Consider the following 15,098-nt stretch of genomic DNA (forward strand, 5'->3'; position numbering starts at 1 on the left):
CTATATAGCTGATGCACGAACGAGATGAAATGATTTAAAGCCGTGAAACAAGTGGAAGCTTTATTGATTTAAGATGCTTAAATTATGCATTAAATTATACGAGTGTCGTTTAAATTGTTGAAATTAAAATACGGATTTTATCCTCGATGAAATATTTATCTTGATTATTATTTATGGATATTTATGCGCGCGAAATACAATTCGCAATTGCGCAATTTTTTCGATTTGGAACGAAATATTTGAGGAAGTCATAATTTTTATATAAACCCGTCCTTCGACCTATCATATTTCGTGCGAGCATATTGGACGAGGAGGAAAAAGAAAAATACGAGAACAGTTGTTGGTTCTTTGAAACAAAGCATTGTAACTGGAAAAACAATGTTTCTTTCTACAAGCACAATAAAGATAAGAGTGCATGGGCAATAAAGATGTACAAGCAGATTATTTATCACAGTGCGACACGTATATAAAAATATTGCGACTCAAAGCGAACAGAATGTCAACGTCTTTTCTTTTTCTTTTCGTATTTTGCAATAATAAATGTAACATTTAATAATCTTCTTAATATATATATACACATCGATATTCTGACGAATATTTCATTTCTCAAGGATACTCGCACACATACGTCTACCATAAAATTTTTCGAGAAATTAGATTTCTAAAAAATTGTTAAAATAGACTCATCATCATCGTTCGATTCGTCATCGATGTTTGAGAAGAAACGAGTTCATCAGAAGATCCATTGAAGAACGAAAATAGATATTTATTATCATCTCAGCTACAATTCTCGATCCCTCGACCAAGATATTGTCGATATAAATAATAATATTTCCATAGTTCACGTTCGAGTAGCAAAGCGACACGCTCGTCACGTTTATAAATACCAACGACAGCATGGTAGCAGCAGCAGGATACGCGATAAATACTTTTACGCGACATGGTCTTTGAAAATATATTTTTCATCCAACGTGAAATGTTGCAAAAAACGCACGACGACAAATGGAGTCGCGTCCGAGTTTTTCGTGCTTCGCGCTATAAATCTAGAAGATGAAGTCATTAAAGGAACGCAAGAGCAGAGACGCGTGTACATCCAGTCCGCCTTGACACTGAGCACCCGCAAGTTCATTAGCATTGGCCACGGTTGAACGGGCCCATTCGTTGGATCTCTCGGCTGGCCAATTGATTATTCCTCTTATTGTCGCCTTAATAAATAATCTTCTCGAGAATTATAAACCGTCGAAGAATTTTTTCAATCACGAGAATTTCAATACGAAACGATTGGTGTTGTATCATCAACTAGCTAATAAGATGTTCCCACTTCTGTGCAAACGTTCTTCTCCACGTTTCGCAAAGAATTTCGTACGAATCTGTTATTACTTTAACACGATCGAAACATCGCCTCGATTCTTATAATCGAAACGACACGATTAAATTTCACGGGGCGAGCAATTTCCAATCGAAGCGTACGATGGCCATGGCCACGTTCGAACGTAAAATAAATCAAAACCAGCTTCCGCGGCGACGGTAACAGTAAGGCGAACACGCGATAAATCAGCCGCAGCGATAAATAATATGCAATAACGTGTCCGCCGCTGCTGTATTACGAAGCAACAACGCGAAATCCGAGTGTCGTAAAGTCGAATCGCTCAAATATCTGTCTGCCCACGATTATCGATAGTAGATAATGCTGGGCCATATGGATTCTCTCTTTCCAGATCGATCAGATTAACCCTTTGCGGACGAGTGTGGGCAAATAACCGGCCAATTCTCGCCGTACGTCTGTCATCCTTAACGATAAGTTACGTGTACTAAGAAGTCAAGTTTTTATAACGCAAAACGTGAATATTTTCTTTACCGCGCGCTCCAATATTCGTCGTCCACGCTCGCAGAATGGAAGCGTTCGTAAAAATGAAAATTTGGAATACGTCCAATAGCTAATAAGATTGTAAAGATTGTTGCAATATTAGAAAAAATTGGCAATAATTTTTCCAAGCAATGCACGAGTTTTATCCGCATCATAGTCGACCATCTCGTCAAATCTGTCCGTCCTTCGGTTACGATTATTTAAATCGGTGTACATAAATCGGTCTTAAAGGGTCAAGAATTTTTCTCGGGATCGGTCTCGGGAGGATTCGATTTCGCGCGTCCTGTTAACTCGACACTGTGCGCGTGATGCGGTACGGTTGGATGGTTGCGTAACAGAACATCCACCTGCGGTCACTAGCTTGTACGGAGGAGAAGAATGTTGATCGAGCCTGCGTGTTTTTATTCGATTTTGCAGATCATCCACCGCGATCTCGCCGCGAGGAACGTGCTCGTGGACCACAACAAGCTGTGCAAGATCGCCGACTTCGGCATGTCCAGATTCGCGGACGGGGATGGAGAGGTGATCGAGACGAGACATGGCAGGAACGCGTTGCCGATAAGGTGGATGGCGCCCGAGTCGTTGATCTACTCGCTCTTCACCACCAAAACGGACGTGTGGAGCTTTGGAATCTTGATGTGGGAGATTGTCACCCTGGGTATGCATACATCCATTACTTTTTAATCTCGATATTTATCCCATCCACTTTATTAAGAAGAATTCTTTCTTGTAATAACTTTCAACTTCTGCAAAGTTTTACATTTCTAAATTTCTATTCTAAATTTACGAGGAAGACAACTTTTCACACGCTAGATGAAAAGATCTTTAAATTAGGTTTAGTCGACTCTGGTGACTTTTCATCTTCTTTACGATAAAAAAAAGGAAAAGAATCGTGTCAAGAATGCCTTCGATGTAATCAGTTTGGAAAGATATAGAACGAAATCTGAGATTCTGAGTTTAAAAAAAGATCGATTTCGTTATCGGCTCGACACAGGAACAAATTCTTGGTTTACAGGTTCGACGCCGTACCCGGACATGACGGCACGGGAAGTGATGCGGAACGTGCAGAACGGTTATCGACTGGAGAGGCCTTCGCACTGTCGAAGCGAGCTGTTCAGGGTGATATCCCGGTGTTGGCACGCCGATCCAGACAGGAGGCCGGAATTCCAGACGCTGAGAAGGGATCTGGCCCAGCTTCTCGAGGACAACATGAACGGACATTACGTGGACCTCGAGAGTTTTGCATCCGAATGCACCGATTGAGCATAACTTCCGATCCAAAATCCTACTTTAAATGACCCGTGGAAATTATTTTCCATTTTTCACCATCATTGACACCGTCGCGCCTGGATCTATACATCGACGTGCGCGACGAAGGAGATCGGTGGTTATTTGTTCGCTGAAAGAACAGTGAATAGTTTTGATATCGATTCGGTGTATTGACACTTGATCGATAATTGTACGAGTGGCGTGATGTTTCTGTTTGTGTAGCCCGAGCGGGGAGGATTGTATCGGTAAACTGGTTTCTTTTAACACGCGACATTTTACACGGAAAATGGATATGCAGTCGATAATTAAAATAGAATTTTTACACGAATGTTTGTATCATATCGGGAGATATTTAAATATTTGTAAAGAATTGTTGTATAATTGGAACCTTCCAAAATCCGTCCATGTTGTTCTAATTTCTTTTTTTTTTTTTTTTTTTCCTATAAGGATTTTATACTTGGAACGAGGAAATTTTTGACAGGGAGTGAGAGAGAGAGAGAGAGAGAGAGAGAGAGAGAGAGAGAGAGAGAGAGAGAGAGAGAGAGAGTATATGCAGATTTTATACGTTGTAAGAGTTTTGAAGAATTGTGACAGTGTGTTCTGTTCTTCAAAATAATAAATATTTTGGGTGCATAGAAAGAAAAAGTGCTAATATGTTGAGTATGAAACTCATGAAAGGCGAGGAATAGTTTGCACGAGATGCAAGATCAAGAAAGGAGACAGAGTGGATGTGTGAATGGTTTTGCCGGTAGAAAACCAAGAATGATCTAACAATGCAAATATGAAAATAGAATAACGTATGATATGTACAGTTAAAGATAAGAGGCGTTCTTTCTTCCAACGAGGAGAAAACATCTAAGATTCTTTCAAGATTCTTTCGTTTAAGTATTATTGCAACGTATCTGTTCTCCTTCTTCAATCAATGCGCCAGTCGTCGAAGATTCGTTCCTATCGGTGTTTTTCGTTAATGGTAACGATTTATCGATACAAAATAATGCTGTAAATTAAAGAAGCATATTGTAAAAAATGTAGAAACAAAAAAAAAAGAGAGAGAATCGTTTGCTCATAGATATATTTATAACGAATAATAATAATAAGAAAAAAAATTGCTCGAAGAAAAGCTCCGATAAACGATCAATCGCACAATTCATCAAACGTGAATCGAGTGACAAACGTAAATCGATCGATTATTCATTTTTGCTCAAAAAAAAAAAAAAAATCGCAAGATTTTATTTCTAATAAAATTGTTGTAAATAATAAAATCGTTTCGTACAATTAACATTTACTTCGTTTGAACGTTAGAAAGAAATATAATGACTTTTCTAAAACTTTGAGCAAGGGTGTACATCGTTTTGTCGTTGCGTGTTATATATTTTTCACTTCTTTTCCATTGTACATAAACTCACATTTCAAAATCGCATCGTATCAATCAAAAAAAAAAATCTTGAAAAAAATAAAAGCGATCCTTTTCTATCGTATCATCATAGTTATATCGATTATTGTAACAATAATTATTATTATTATTATTATTATTATTATTATTATTATTATTATTGTATCATCATTAAGCACGAACGTTTACAAGATTTCAATCGTCGAGTTAATCATTCTTAATCATTCTAGTCTCTCTCGATGCGTATGGGGTGGCGATCGGTCCTCAAGCACGTGTCAATAAATTTATTGTTGTCTGGATCTTGTGATATCTTTCGTATTTCGTTCTTTTTTTTTTTTTTCTCGTTTTTTTTTATACGCGTAAAAAAAAGAAACCGATTAAAGCCCCACCATTCGCGGTTGATTATTTTTATTAAGTTTTCTTACGCCGACGTCGATTATTCAAAGTTCTCTTCGAGAATTTCAACCTCGCTTCCGTAATATCGAAGAGAAGGAATTATTAATTTAGACTTTATCGAAACGTCGCTCTGCGATTCGATTGTATATACACGTACACTATTTTCCTATCTTTTTTTTTTTTTCTTTTTTTTTGGCCTATTTTGTTCTTTGTTACATCCCCGTCCCCCAAAAAAATGCAAGAATATTGTATGTATAAACTCAATTATTATAAGAAGTTTTTTTTTTTTTTCGTCAGTAAACGTTGTCGTAAATCTCATGTGAATTTTATTTTTCCTTCCACACTTTTAAGAATAGAATTTTAAGAAATAAGAAATTTCTTCCTTCTTCCCTGTTGTATATTTCTTGTATAGAAAGAATTTATTTTTCTTTTCAATACTTTTTCTTGAGAAGAATTTTTTTCTCTTCGAAACGAAGATTTCTCTCTTAATAAACTAGAGAAATATTTAAATAATAAATAACTCGAGACGCGGCAAAAATCAAGATTGTTAATTAAAATATAAATAAGTTTAATTTAAAACGAACGAAAGGTGATGCACGCAAATGAACAATTAAAGGTAGATTTCGTATAATTTAATATTCTCGGGGGAAAGGGAAGGAAAGCGTTTTAATAGAACGTTTTCGCATTTTTCACGCGAGAAATGCGTGAATAATTGGCCGAGAATGCAGATCTCAATTAAACTCCCCGCTCTCCCGTCGATTTAATTGCGAAAACTTACGAACGAATTGTCACGATGATATCGTCCTCCTCGTTTTCTTGCTTCTCCATTATTGCCGTGTTAATTAGCTTGATTCCATCACGAAGCAAAAATGCATTCCAAACGCGCTACTACACATCGATACATCTTTGAATTTGATTGAAAAAATATTCTTATCGAAAATAGTAAAAAGTAAATTAGTAACTTTGAGCAAAGAATTTTAATCAATTTATCAATCGTTGGTTAATTGATGATAAATTTATCATTAAATATTAAAATTTTTTTTTATTCAAAATGAAAATGATTATTTTTATCTATTTCGTAAAATAAACGGTATAAGAACAGCAGTCAGAGTTGTGGAAAATTTAATCGTGTGTAAATTGCATTTCTACGTTTGGGATTATTTTTTCTTTCTCTTTTTTGCTACTTTCCGATAATTTATTTCTTTAAATAAGGAGAGATCTATTACAGTTTTCGATGCTTACAAAACTTTCACCTGTCTCTTTTTTTCGTCTCTCTGTATTATTTCATAAATTCGAACAGTAATTACTCTCGACTAACCGACTTTCTAAAGGATCCAAAATCTTCTTTCGTAAGTATTTCTCGAATGATGAAACGAAGAAAAGAAGGTTTGTAATGATTGGAAATAATAAGTTCAGCATTCAGTCAGTTTTTAGTTAAGGATCAAAGGGTTCGATTAAATAACAAAATTTTTTTTATTAACATTAAAATTTATTCAAGAAATATAAAATGGTACATACATGGTACATGATTAAATGCAAACTTCTTTTGGTCAATGAAAACGTTATCGTCTAGAAAACAGGATTTCGTGAAATTCGATCCCATTACGGGATCCTCTCGTAAAATTTGCATAACTTAACTTTAACAGCGAACTTTATATGTTTTATATTCTTCCTCTGAAAAGTCCCGTAACAAAATCAAAAGTATATATATATACGTATACATCGTTAATTAAATTCGAAGCTTACAAAGAGTACAAGAATTGGTTAAGGAAAAGGAGAACTTTGCGCATTTAAAAATTATTGAAAATAATAATAAACCGTCGTACCATGGAATCCAATAAATGCAAAACATTTAAAGTTCAAGCAATTTAATTAGATTTAGCAGGGACGAATAGAAATATATTCGAGGCGTGCACAACAGAAGTCATTGGAATCAGAATGATCGTAAAGGAAGCATGTAAACCGCAGGAGGAATCGTGAAACGTCTCCAATCATCCCCAAGAACTGTCAGCGAGAATTGCGTGGACGGCATATGAACGTTCTGCAAGGTTATCCTCGATTCTCAGGACTATCCTACGTCGCAGCCAACACGGTATCGGGGTAAGGATCGTTATCGTAAATTGGATCGCATTCCGGAAATCTTGAAACAGCCGTAAAACGTCGAGACTTGTTTACGGTGAAGGATAGTCCGATGATTGATCGAGAATAAGATTTAACTTTGAAGAGGAAAATTCGTGGATTTAAGATTTGGTGGATTTAAAAATTTTAAAAAAATAAATACGATATATGTTGGATTTAAAGAAATTTTGATTTATGGACAGCATATCATTTATATTATCTCTATCATTTATGATCGTGATACGAACAAAGAGTATTTTCTATTAGAAAATTCGAGCCATTTTATTTAAATTAAAAGTAAAATCGCAACGATACATTCGACTTTCGTTTGCGTCCAATGGAAAATTCTATCTTATATTAATTAATGTTATTTTTTCTTTTACAGAAACACTAACAAACCAGTAACCTACATTTTGTACAAAAGCACGTTTCATTTCACCGAAATAATATCAAGGATGCACATGTTTCAAAAAAATCAACACCTCCTTGGCTGTGGCTGTCGGAAAATAATCCCTGGTTCTTTTGGATAATTTAGTGATAGTATACAACGAAAAAAGGGAAAGTGAAGAAATGAAAGACTGACGATGGATGGAAAATAAGAATGCAAGAAACAAAATATTCAAATTGTAACAATAAAATGTATACGTATTGAATGTATATATATTTGAAATAAAAAAAAATTATAAAAGTATTTTACAAGAGTATTTATTAACCTTTTTCTATATTCCTATAATCCTATACCCTATACCAAAATTCCACGTGCCATCTCTACTATAATTATCTCCTAATCTCCTAATCACAAATAAAATACAAGTTAGTGAAAAATAAAATTCGCTAACTAACTATTGAGAGAAAAACTTCGAAAGCCACTTCTTGATATATCATACTCTCCTGTTTGAAAATTCAAAATTTCAGCCAGAAACTATGCAAAAATGACTTCAGCAAAAAATTTTAAGTGCCACCAACTGCCACAACATATTCTCCTGTTAAGAATCGAAAATTTCAGCCAGAAGATTTGTGAAAATGACTTCAGCGAAAAATTCTTAATGCCACCTCTTGCCACATCATATTCTCCTGTTCAAAAGGCGAAATTTCAGCCAGAAAAATTGTAAAAATGAATACTACGAAAAATTTCTGATGCCACTTCTTTGCATATCATATTCTCCTAATGAAAAGTCGAAAATTTGGGCCAGAAACTTTGTAAAATTGGTCTCCGTTAAAAATTTCGAGTGCCACCTCCTTGCATATCATATTCTCCTAATGAAAAGTCGAAAATTTGGGCAGGAAACTTTGTAAAATTGGTCTCTGTTAAAAATTTCGAGTGCCACCTCCTTGCATATCATATTCTCCTAATGAAAAGTCGAAAATTTGGGCTAGAAACTTTGCAAAATTGGTCTCTGTTAATATTCTCGAGTGCCACCTCCTTGCATATCATATTCTCCTAATGAAAAGTCGAAAATTTGGGCCAGAACATTGTAAAATTGGTCTCTCTTAAAATTTTCGTGTGCCACCTCCTTGCATATCATATTCTCCTAATGAAAAGTCGAAAATATGGGCCAGAAACTTTGTAAAATTGGTCTCTGTTAAAATTTTCGAGTGCCACCTCCTTGCATATCATATTCTCCTAATGAAAAGTCGAAAATTTGGGCCTGAAACTTTGTAAAATTGGTCTCTGTTAAAATTTTCGAGTGCCACCTCCTTGCTTATCATATTCTCCTAATGAAAAGTCGAAAATTTGGGCCAGAAACTTTGTAAAATTGATCTCTGTTAAAATTTTCGAGTGCCACCTCCTTGCTTATCATATTCTCCTAATGAAAAGTCGAAAATTTGGGCCAGAAACTTTGCAAAATTGGTCTCTGTAAAAATTTTCGAGTGCCACCTCCTTGCGTATCATATTCTCCTAATGAAAAGTCGAAAATTTGGGCCAGAAACTTTGTAAATTTGGTCTCTGTTAAAATTTTCGAGTGCCACCTCCTTGCATATCATATTCTCCTAATGAAAAGTCGAAAATTTGGGCCAGAAACTTTGTAAAATTGGTCTCTGTTAAAATTTTCGAGTGCCACCTCCTTGCCTATCATATTCTCCTAATGAAAAGTCGAAAATTTGGGCCAAAAACTTTGTAAAATTGGTCTCTGTTAAAATTTTCGAGTGCCACCTCCTTGCATATCATATTCTCGTAATGAAAAGTCGAAAATTTGGGCCAGAAACTTTGTAAAATTGGTCTCTGTTAAAATTTTCGAGTGCCACCTCCTTGCATATCATATTCTCCTAATGAAAAGTCGAAAATTTGGGCCAGAAACTTTGTAAATTTGGTCTTTGTTAAAATTTTCGAGTGCCACCTCCTTGCGTATCATATTCTCCTAATGAAAAATCGAAAATTTGGGCCAGAAACTTTGTAAAATTGGTCTCTGTAAAAATTTTCGAGTGCCACCTCCTTGCCTATCATATTCTCCTAATGAAAAGTCGAAAATTTGGGCCAGATACTTTGTAAAATTGGTCTCTGTTAAAATTTTCGAGTGCCACCTCCTTGCATATCATATTCTCCTAATGAAAAGTCGAAAATTTGGGCCAGAAACTTTGTAAAATTGGTCTCTGTTAAAATTTTCGAGTGCCACCTCCTTGCTTATCATATTCTCCTAATGAAAAGTCGAAAATTTGGGCCAGAAACTTTGTAAAATTGAACTCTGTTAAAATTTTCGAGTGCCACCTCCTTGCATATCATATTCTCCTAATGAAAAGTCGAAAATTTGGGCTAGAAACTTTGCAAAATTGGTCTCTGTTAAAATTTTCGAGTGCCACCTCCTTGCGTATCATATTCTCCTAATGAAAAGTCGAAAATTTGGGCCAGAAACTTTGTAAATTTGGACTTTGTTAAAATTTTCGAGTGCCACCTCCTTGCGTATCATATTCTCCTAATGAAAAATCGAAAATTTGGGCCAGAAACTTTGTAAAATTGGTCTCTGTAAAAATTTTCGAGTGCCACCTCCTTGCCTATCATATTATCCTTATGAAAAGTCGAAAATTTGGGCCAGATACTTTGTAAAATTGGCCTCTGTTAAAATTTTCGAGTGCCACCTCCTTGCATATCATATTCTCCTAATGAAAAGTCGAAAATTTGGGCCTGAAACTTTGTAAAATTGGTCTCTGTTAAAATTTTCGAGTGCCACCTCCTTGCTTATCATATTCTCCTAATGAAAAGTCGAAAATTTGGGCCAGAAACTTTGTAAAATTGATCTCTGTTAAAATTTTCGAGTGCCACCTCCTTGCTTATCATATTCTCCTAATGAAAAGTCGAAAATTTGGGCTAGAAACTTTGCAAAATTGGTCTCTGTTAAAATTTTCGAGTGCCACCTCCTTGCGTATCATATTCTCCTAATGAAAAGTCGAAAATTTGGGCCAGAAACTTTGTAAAATTGGTCTCTGTTAAAATTTTCGAATGCCACCTCCTTGCATATCATATTCTCCTAATGAAAAGTCGAAAATTTGGGCCAGAAACTTTGTAAATTTGGTCTCTGTTAAAATTTTCGAGTGCCACCTCCTTGCATATCATATTCTCCTAATGAAAAGTCGAAAATTTGGGCCAGAAACTTTGTAAAATTGGTCTCTGTTAAAATTTTCGAGTGCCACCTCCTTGCATATCATATTCTCCTAATGAAAAGTCGAAAATTTGGGCCAGAAACTTTGTAAATTTGGTCTCTGTTAAAATTTTCGAGTGCCACCTCCTTGCCTATCATATTCTCCTTATGAAAAGTCGAAAATTTGGGCCAGATACTTTGTAAAATTGGCCTCTGTTAAAATTTTCGAGTGCCACCTCCTTGCATATCATATTCTCCTAATGAAAAGTCGAAAATTTGGGCCAGAAACTTTGTAAAATTGGTCTCTGTAAAAATTTTCGAGTGCCACCTCCTTGCTTATCATATTCTCCTAATGAAAAGTCGAAAATTTGGGCCAGAAACTTTGTAAAATTGATCTCTGTTAAAATTTTCGAGTGCCACCTCCTTGCTTATCATATTCTCCTAATGAAAAGTCGAAAATTTGGGCTAGAAACTTTGCAAAATTGGTCTCTGTTAAAATTTTCGAGTGCCACCTCCTTGCGTATCATATTCTCCTAATGAAAAGTCGAAAATTTGGGCCAGAAACTTTGTAAAATTGGTCTCCGTTAAAATTTTCGAATGCCACCTCCTTGCATATCATATTCTCCTAATGAAAAGTCGAAAATTTGGGCCAGAAACTTTGTAAATTTGGTCTCTGTTAAAATTTTCGAGTGCCACCTCCTTGCATATCATATTCTCCTAATGAAAAGTCGAAAATTTGGGCCAGAAACTTTGTAAAATTGGTCTCTGTTAAAATTTTCGAGTGCCACCTCCTTGCCTATCATATTCTCCTAATGAAAAGTCGAAAATTTGGGCCAGAAACTTTGTAAAATTGGTCTCTGTTAAAATTTTCGAGTGCCACCTCCTTGCATATCATATTCTCCTAATGAAAAGTCGAAAATTTGGGCCAGAAACTTTGTAAATTTGGTCTCTGTTAAAATTTTCGAGTGCCACCTCCTTGCGTATCATATTCTCCTAATGAAAAATCGAAAATTTGGGCCAGAAACTTTGTAAAATTGGTCTCTGTTAAAATTTTCGAGTGCCACCTCCTTGCCTATCATATTCTCCTAATGAAAAGTCGAAAATTTGGGCCAGAACATTGTAAAATTGGTCTCTCTTAAAATTTTCGTGTGCCACCTCCTTGCATATCATATTCTCCTAATGAAAAGTCGAAAATATGGGCCAGAAACTTTGTAAATTTGGTCTCTGTTAAAATTTTCGAGTGCCACCTCCTTGCATATCATATTCTCCTAATGAAAAGACGAAAATTTTGGCCAGAAACTTTGTAAATTTGGTCTCTGTTAAAATTTTCGAGTGCCACCTCCTTGCGTATCATATTCTCCTAATGAAAAATCGAAAATTTGGGCCAGAAACTTTGTAAAATTGGTCTCTGTTAAAATTTTCGAGTGCCACCTCCTTGCATATCATATTCTCCTAATGAAAAGTCGAAAATTTGGGCCAGAAACTTTGTAAAATTGGTCTCTGTTAAAATTTTCGAGTGCCACCTCCTTGCATATCATATTCTCCTAATGAAAATTCGAAAATTTGGGCCTGAAACTTTGTAAAATTGGTCTCTGTTAAAATTTTCGAGTGCCACCTCCTTGCTTATCATATTCTCCTAATGAAAAGTCGAAAATTTGGGCCAGAAACTTTGTAAAATTGATCTCTGTTAAAATTTTCGAGTGCCACCTCCTTGCTTATCATATTCTCCTAATGAAATGTCGAAAATTTGGGCTAGAAACTTTGCAAAATTGGTCTCTGTTAAAATTTTCGAGTGCCATCTCCTTGCATATCATATTCTCCTAATGAAAAGTCGAAAATTTGTGCCTGAAACTTTGTAAAATTGGTCTCTGTTAAAATTTTCGAGTGCCACCTCCTTGCTTATCATATTCTGCTAATGAAAAGTCGAAAATTTGGGCCAGAAACTTTGTAAAATTGATCTCTGTTAAAATTTTCGAGTGCCACCTCCTTGCTTATCATATTCTCCTAATGAAAAGTCGAAAATTTGGGCTAGAAACTTTGCAAAATTGGTCTCTGTTAAAATTTTCGAGTGCCACCTCCTTGCGTATCATATTCTCCTAATGAAAAGTCGAAAATTTGGGCCAGAAACTTTGTAAATTTGGTCTCTGTTAAAATTTTCGAATGCCACCTCCTTGCATATCATATTCTCCTAATGAAAAGTCGAAAATTTGGGCCTGAAACTTTGTAAAATTGGTCTCTGTTAAAATTTTCGAGTGCCACCTCCTTGCTTATCATATTCTCCTAATGAAAAGTCGAAAATTTGGGCCAGAAACTTTGTAAAATTGATCTCTGTTAAAATTTTCGAGTGCCACCTCCTTGCTTATTATATTCTCCTAATGAAAAATCGAAAATTTGGGCCAGAAACTTTGTAAAATTGGTCTCTGTTAAAATTTTCGAGTGCCACCTCCTTGCATATCATATTCTCCTAATGAAAAGTCGAAAATTTGGGCCAGAAACTTTGTAAAATTGATCTCTGTTAAAATTTTCGAGTGCCACCTCCTTGCTTAACATATTCTCCTAATGAAAAGTCGAAAATTTGGGCTAGAAACTTTGCAAAATTGGTCTCTGTTAAAAATTTCTAATGCCACCTCTTTGCTTGTCATATTTTCCTGTTAAAGTATCAAAAATTATAACTCTATCTTTAAGAAATTGATTTGTATTGTATATTTTATTAAATATTGTATTAAATATTGTTTTAAATATTGTATTTAATTTTGTATTAAATATTGTATTAAATGTTGTTTTATTTATTGTATTATGTGTTGTATTAAGTATTGTATTAAATATTGTATTAAGAATTGTTTTAAATATTTCATTTGCAATATTTTGTTGTGTTCTTATACTCTAATGAAAATTTAAGATATTAGTTAGAAATTTAAAAATTTTTTTTTTTTTTTTTTTTTTACGTGGGGGAAATCCTCATAGGACACCTCGGCCCCTTTGGGGGAAGTGGCCGAGGTAGTGCCGGACTTTTACCGGCTAAAACCCCCACGGTGGCCTGCTCCAGCGCTTTTGGGGAGCACCGAAATCTTTCATCGAACATTTCCTGTGCTCCCCGCGCCTTTTTTTTTTTTTGCACTTTCCTGGGGATGAAGTATCCCCGGGAAAGGAGTTTTTGGCGACGCCAGGGCCACACCGGCGTCGTTGTTTATTCGGACCGCCATTTGACCGACACGAGCCCCCACTCGTGTCGGCGGCGGTTCTTCGGCCCTCGCTGAGAAATCTGTGGAGTACCACGAAACTCTCAGCGAGGGTCGAGAAATTATCAAACTAACAATTTTACAAAAAATTTCGCGCTACCTTCTTTAGAATTCTGTTCTCCTAATTAAATTTGAATATGTTTCATAGAAGAATTTTTGATCAATTTATCGATTCTGTAATAGGAGATTATTTTTCAATAGTAATTACCACATTTAAAATTTTCTTTGTGTAATGAATTTAATGTACTTACTTGTTATATACTTACATTTGCATACTTATCTTATTGTGGTTTCATCTTCTCAGGAACAATTTTTATTTACCATTTTATTTAAATCTAATACTTATCCGTTTTCTTACCTTTACACATCTTTCTGTTTGAGTAATAATATTTTTAAAAATTTCCTGGTCCAAATTTTATATCCATAAATTTTTAAATATGTTTCCCGTATCAATTTTATTATTGAATGTATTTTCATTGTATTTATGAGTTGTGAATTTCTATTAAATTTTTTAAATCATTGTGAGTGTACATTATGTACTTATGTACAATCTCTTTGCTTTTCGATATATCCTACAACATATCCTTGAAACATAATAGTTTAACTGATAATGAAACATAAGAGTTTTATAAATGGTACGATAAAAGTATGAAGAAAGTTCAAATTCTACTTACGTCAATAGATATCTAAAATCATTCGTCTTATCGCAAATTAATCACAATTTTATCCACAATTCTGTTGCTTCGAATATTGCATTAAATTTACCATCTGATTTACCATCCATTTACATGCAGAATATTACCAGATACGACAGATTACAACGAATCTTGAATGCCTTAGAAACTTCCTCCGTAAACCTCATACGACGAACGTTGATTGCGGGTTTAACTCGAAACCATTCGATTCGGAATCTCGATTGCTCGCTTTCACCCTCCGATTCTATCCAGCACATTAGAAACGTATATACAAAACGAATCCCCCGAATTGCTGCAAGAGAAGAAAGTTTATTTGCACGAGAATACGAAGCACTATATTTTACAATATAATAATTGTCGTTTATCCATTAACACCTGTACACTGTGAATATTTATCAATTCCCTATATCTATATATACCAATCCATCGACATCGATTAACGCATTACAACTTTCTAAAATACTCTAACTTTCTCGTCGAAATCAGAGCGATCTTGTACAACGTCAAAAACAAAATAAACTCGTTAAAAATATTAAAAAAATACCG

General features: G+C 35.0%; 1 protein-coding gene across 1 annotated transcript in view; it reads left to right on the forward strand.

Moving 5' to 3' along the window:
• LOC100872150 (uncharacterized) overlaps positions 1-5,243 on the forward strand; it is a 161,994-nt gene extending 156,751 nt beyond the window's left edge. The window contains exons 7-8 of the mRNA XM_086907509.1: positions 2,285-2,525; positions 2,883-5,243. Coding sequence (XP_086763635.1) covers positions 2,285-2,525; positions 2,883-3,130 — 489 coding nt within the window. The 3' untranslated portion in view covers positions 3,131-5,243. The remainder of the gene's footprint in view (positions 1-2,284; positions 2,526-2,882) is intronic.
• The last annotated feature ends 9,855 nt before the right edge of the window (positions 5,244-15,098 follow it).

This window comes from Apis florea, unplaced genomic scaffold (assembly GCF_048593485.1).
Source record: "Apis florea isolate Af1SG1 unplaced genomic scaffold, ASM4859348v1 contig_2897_pilon, whole genome shotgun sequence".
NCBI classification, from domain to species: domain Eukaryota; kingdom Metazoa; phylum Arthropoda; class Insecta; order Hymenoptera; family Apidae; genus Apis; species Apis florea.